At 37.3% G+C, this 6,000-nt stretch overlaps 1 protein-coding gene across 4 annotated transcripts in view; it reads left to right on the forward strand.

Moving 5' to 3' along the window:
- Window positions 1-4,761, forward strand: part of stat3 (signal transducer and activator of transcription 3 (acute-phase response factor)) — a 44,967-nt gene extending 40,206 nt beyond the window's left edge. For all 4 annotated transcript variants that reach the window (XM_072249266.1, XM_072249268.1, XM_072249267.1 and 1 more), the window contains 4 exons: window positions 1,023-1,235; window positions 1,827-1,869; window positions 2,103-2,218; window positions 2,312-4,761. In XM_072249266.1, the coding sequence (XP_072105367.1) occupies window positions 1,023-1,235; window positions 1,827-1,869; window positions 2,103-2,218; window positions 2,312-2,367 (428 nt within the window). In that variant the 3' untranslated portion in view covers window positions 2,368-4,761. The remainder of the gene's footprint in view (window positions 1-1,022; window positions 1,236-1,826; window positions 1,870-2,102; window positions 2,219-2,311) is intronic.
- The last annotated feature ends 1,239 nt before the right edge of the window (window positions 4,762-6,000 follow it).

Raw genomic sequence — 6,000 nt, forward strand, 5'->3', positions numbered from 1 at the left:
GACTTGCCCTTGTCTCTGCACACTCAGTGTTTTTTAAAAAATTATTCACTTAAGATATACCATGACGTTTCCCAGTCATGGAATAATGCAATCTTATTTAGTTGTGTACTTTTCTTAAACTAAGTACAGAGAAAAAAATATTTGGAAAGATCTTAAAATCCATGTCAGTTAGCTTTTACTGATTTTAATTGGGAAAGTGTTGCAAAGTTCTGATGTTCTGAGTAAAATTGAAGTGAAGACTCTATTAGAGAAATTAGAGTAGGAGCCATAAGTGATTTACACAGCTGGTGTTGCTAGCCTTTTTTAAATTGAATCCCAATCTGTTTAATTTTAGTCAGAGCAGAGTCACACTAAAGTTAATTTGGATTTAATTATGCCAAGCTATTCGCCACATGGTGTTTGGATGCTAGATTAAACATAGTTCTTGTAGTTGCAAATCTGATCAAAAGTGCTGTGGTTTACTCAACTTTTTAAGCAGCATTGTTTCAGTACTTTTGGCAGATTGTGTCCAATTTAAGATGCTGGCCTTGAGATAAAATGAAAGCTGTTTTCTGTGTTGGAAATGGATCACATCTTACAAGATAGCAAATTGTCGCTATGTGAAAGCATTTTGCTCAGTTTCAACAAGCAAGCATTGTGGGTCCCCCCCTCCCCCACACTGTACTTTGCCCTACGACTCCCACTACATCCGAAGGCACGGTTATAATTGGTGTAAAGACTGAATATTCAAACTGGTTCCACCAGAAATGCTATTCTGAACTTGGCAATGGTGCACATTATGGCACACAAGGTGGAATCATTCTTGAAGCTTTAATAATTGATTGGCACTTGCACCTGGTGTATAAAGCACAACTATTTTATTTCCAAGATGTGATGTGGAGCATGTGAGTTGGGCCAAAATGTTGCCAAACCACAAGATTTGAGAACTCCATGATGTAAATGTTGTTAAAGAAAATATTCCAGCACAATAAGCCCTTTCATATCTTATCTGTGGCTTTTTGCTTCTTTGACCTTTCTGTCAGGAAAAACCCAAATCCAGTCTGTGGAGCCATACACCAAGCAACAGCTGACCAACATGTCCTTTGCTGACATTATTATAAGCTACAAGATCATGGATGCCACCAACATTCTTGTGTCACCACTGGTGTATTTATATCCTGACATTCCAAAAGAAGAGGCATTTGGAAAATATTGCTGCAGTGAACCTTCAGAAGCTATTGATCCCAATGATCCAGGTGAATTTTTAATCACTCATTTTGAAATGCTACGTTTGGAATTTTGAGAAGGCGCTGTTATTGTGAGCTTGCTCAATAGTCCAAACTCAGGACATAATTATTCAAACTCTAAAGAGACAAGCCAGAGAAATTATAACCATAACGTCTTTTAAGCTGAAACATCAGATACTTGAAATTGCATATGTATCATTTATTTCGGCACAGCCAAATTCTCCAACCAGATGTTCTGGATCAGCCAATTGCAGAGAATTCTCCATCAGTTAATTTAGCAGCACTTTTGTTTCCCATGCTGGAGTTCACTGTCAGGCAGAGCCACAGGTCTTCCTTTGTTCTAAGAAATGGCTGGACTGCCATTTGAGAATTTCTTGATCAACAGAACAACTGAGAAACCAAAGAATTTCTCAAATTAGCAAGATTGCTGATCTTTCTAAACTGAATATCACAGCAGAAGACTATGCATTCTTTTAGTTCTGAGTATTCTATTTTAATTTCCCATTTAGCTTGTCTGCTAGATCTATATAATTTTATTATTAATTGACTAAATCTGCCTCATTTAATGTTACTTAATATTCAACTTATTTTGTGTTGTAGAAACATTTGCATACCTGAAGAGAAAATTCATTTGTGTGACGCCGTAAGTAATGCTAGATGCATTATTTTGTCCTAGTAATTTGCTGTGTATATTTTGGTGCCAAATTTGTAATTAAATTGTGTTGCTTGAATAACTTTATACCAACAGTGTTAGAATATATTGAAATGTCTTCTAAGTTGCATCAAGAATTCAATTGGTAATTATTATGTAAATTTCATTTGCATTGAAAATTGGATAATTAGAAAATCTGTTTTTCATGCATGTAATCTGCACAGAACAAATTCTGGTAACACCAGTGACTTGTTTCCAATGTCTCCTCGCACGCTGGACTCATTAATGCATTGTGGGAGCAACAATGAGGGAAATGAACAAGGAGCAGCAGGTGGCCTTGGTAAGTGTATATTAAAAAAAATACCAAGAGTTGATACTCTGATCTGAAAAAATTCTGTCAAATTTACTTGTCTTTTCCTCTTTGGTTTTGTAGAATCCATCACTCTGGACATGGAATTTGGCACAGAGTGTGCTGCCTCTCCAATGTAAATTCTGTGCGCATTAGCCAATGTGGGGTCCTGTCTCAATTATTGTTTCAATATGATGAACAACTAATTACAGTGGTTTACAAGTAATTGTTTATATTTGTCTTTTGAGAACCAGTACCTTAAGTTACTTTTGCATATAATGCTTTTACTGCATTGTCACCTCATTTTCTGACTGCTTGATTTAAATTTAACCCAACAAAAGGCTTTGTATCATACCAGTCTCATGTTTCAATTTGGGTCCTATCATTCCTTTGCAGATGGTTCAAAAGAAAACCTGGTACACTGTGGGGAAAATGTGATCTTTTCTTGGTCCTTTATCATGTGGATTTAGTAGATTATTAACAGCTTCAAGCACAATCTGGGGTTAAAAGTAAATTCTTGGTTTAAATTCATAGATGATGCACTTTGAGATGTTTTGGCTGCAGTGCACCTGCTTTAGAAAATGAATCTTGGTTGTGCAGAAACAAGCTGTTGATATATGACCAGTGTTTGAATTGTGTTTTATTCATACAGGGCATGTGATGATGTGGGAAGTAGTTGTTACTGCCAAGGTGGTGGTAGAGAATTTTCTCTTAAGCTGTTGCCGAACTTTGAGCTGAGTAGCCTGTTAGTCACTTTTATGTCTTTGCACTGCTGCTGCCACAAAACAACAAATTTCGCGTCATACAGGTCAGAAAATGATCAGTCTGCGGATGGTCCTTTTCAAAGGATATCAGTATATAATTTGGTTTGTATAACAGACCAAAGATGGATTTTAAATGAAAATGGTTTATTATTTCAAGATTTTTCTTTTTTAGTTTCTCAAGCTGGCATAATGGGAATTGAATTTGCATGCTTTGGATCATCAATCCAGGCCTCTTAATTACTTATACTGAATGGAGCTCTGACTGTTCCTAAAGATAGACCAAAGGAAAATAATATTGGTCTCTCTGCTGATCAGCTCGGCTTTCTCCTAAAGGAGAAACAGATAGGTGGCCACGACATGTTCAGTGTATAATTACAATAGTCTGCTATGATTGAATGGATATTGTGCAATGCTGAATTTAGCAGTACAGTGAAATGTTAATGAGGCTGATTGTCAAGTACATGTAAAGCCCTTAAAATTGTTTTTATATTAAAAGCACTTTTTTTAAAACACCTTTTGGGATTCAGAAGTTAAAACTATCCATGTGGTATGCTACCACTGAGGAGAGAACAATCCAAGTTTACTAAAATTTGGAAATATTTGAAAACAAGTTGCATTTTGCTGCAGGGAGTTGTCAGTGATTTTTGAACTTTGAGGCATATTGTTTGTGTGGTAGAGATGAATAATGGAAACTGCTTGTATCAGCTGTGGTCAGAGCCAGATTCAAATTTTGCAATTGCATTTAACTAAGAATTTAAGGTCTGAAACCATCCTATTTCAGTAAAGCTCTTTATTATTGACAAAAGTATATACAGGAAAAAGTGGCAATGCATTTTTAAGATTTTTTTTGATGCTGCCCAAATGCTTGAGGCTGCTTGAAATAAACGGAATATGCAAGTAAAATGTCGAGCCAACATCTTGCAAATTTAGCAAAGGTCTACTGAGCCATTTTTAGTTCTGTTATTCAAGTCAGTGGGGAGAGAACTAGAAATCCAATTTGAAAAGGTAGTCTATTAGCATGTTTTATTTCTCATCCCTATGCAAACCCTTAGAAGGTCATACTAATGAAGTTTTACTATCAGTGATATGTAATATAATGTTTTACTATCAGTGAGCCTACATTATGCTACACATGGGGAAAGTTGACTTAGACTGCATTATCACAATATTTCACCAGCTCGGTTCAGAAGTCCACAATTGGGCCTCACAAGCAGTATTATGTGACATTTTTAGAAGTTTTCCAAAAGCCTTGTGGGAGAGATGGGGAGAATATACTACATTTAAAACTGGTTTTGGGTAGAAAGATTTCAGTTTATCACAGGGCATGGGAAAAGAGTAACCTATATCAGGGAGCTTCAAAGATGTCCAAATGGAGTTATGACTCATTTTGTGATAGAGTAAACCATTTCCAATTTAAATAGTTCAGTACTAAGGCAGTTCTGTGTAGCTCAAATATTAACTTCTAAAGTGTATTTCAAAAGCAGAGGCATGTTTTTAATCCCTTCCATTGTATATTGGATAAAGAGAAATAGCGGAACACAATTAATTCTAAAACTGGTTAATAATCACCATTAAACTATAAAGCAATCTACTACAGTGCATCAAATTGAAATGCTCAATAGATTAATTTTATTTGTGAAATGTATGGTTTGACTGTGTATATGAAAAGTGTATAAACAGGCAGCATTCATTTGCTGTAAATTTTATTGCTGTACTACTGAAAAATATTTCCTTCCCCTTTTACTGATTAAAAGCTGAGCTTTAATTGTCCTATGGTGTCAGTTTTGTTTTTGTATTGTGTGCAATGGTTCAGCTAACTCAAAATGCATCTTTCCAGTTACATCGTTATAAAACTGTGTTTAAATAGAACAGTACAGCCCACACTTGTTGTGCTGAACCACCTAATCTAGTAATCAAACTTCTAATTAAGCTAGTTCCTTCTGCCTACACAATGTTCATAGCCCTCCATTCTCTGCATTCATGTGCCCGCTTGCAACACAAAATGCTGGAGGAACTCGGTAGGTCAGGTACCGTTTATGGAAATGAATAAACAATCAAAGTTTTGGGCTGAGACCTTCATCAGGGCTGGAAAGGAAAGGAGAAGAAGCCAGAATAAAGTGGGAGGAGGGGATAGAAGGTGATGGGTGTGTAGCCAGGGGGTGGGGGGAGGGAGATGAAGTAAGAAGCTGGGAGGTGATAGGTGGTAAAGGACTGGTGAAGGAGGAATCTGATAGAGGAGAGTGAACCGTGGGAGAAAAGGAAGGAGGGGGGCACCAGGGAGAGGTGATAGGCAGATAAGAAGTGAAGAGGTTGGAGGGAGGATTTGAAGAGGGTAATGGAAGGGGGAAAAATTACTGAAAGTTGCACATCTCCTTTGAAAATCCCCTCTCACCTAAAATGCAAGCCCTCTAGTACTAGACTTTTCAACTCTTGCGAATAGGATACTGGCTGTGTATCTATGCTTTGCATGATCTTAAACTTATATTAGTTCTCCTCTCAACTCCCACTGCTCTTGATAAAACAACCTGTTGTCAAACCACTCATTATAGCACATGCCCTCCAATCCAGGCAGCATCCTGATGAGCCTAATCTGCATCCTCTCCAAAGTCTCCAAATCTTTCAGTAACCAGCGTTTTATAAAGCTGCAACATAACCACCTGACTTCTAAATTCAGTGCCTCACTAATAAAGACAAACAAGCCATGCACCATCTTTACCAGTCTGTCAACTTCTACAATCGCATTCAGGGAGCTATGGACTGGGATTCCAAGATTTCCTCTGTACGTCAACACAGTTGAGGAACTTTCATATTTGATCTTTGAAAGTGTAACACTTACACTTGACCAGATTAAACTTGTTCGCCATTTCTCTGCTTGTATCTGCAACTGACCTGTATATCCCTTTGTATCCTTTGGCAATCAATGCCACTAGTCCCTGTATTATCTATGAACTTGCTAACTGGCCCACCTGAATTTTCATTCTGTGTGGAGCACCACTGGTCATGGACCTC

Source organism: Mobula birostris, chromosome X (assembly GCF_030028105.1).
Source record: "Mobula birostris isolate sMobBir1 chromosome X, sMobBir1.hap1, whole genome shotgun sequence".
Classification (NCBI taxonomy): Eukaryota; Metazoa; Chordata; class Chondrichthyes; order Myliobatiformes; family Myliobatidae; genus Mobula; species Mobula birostris.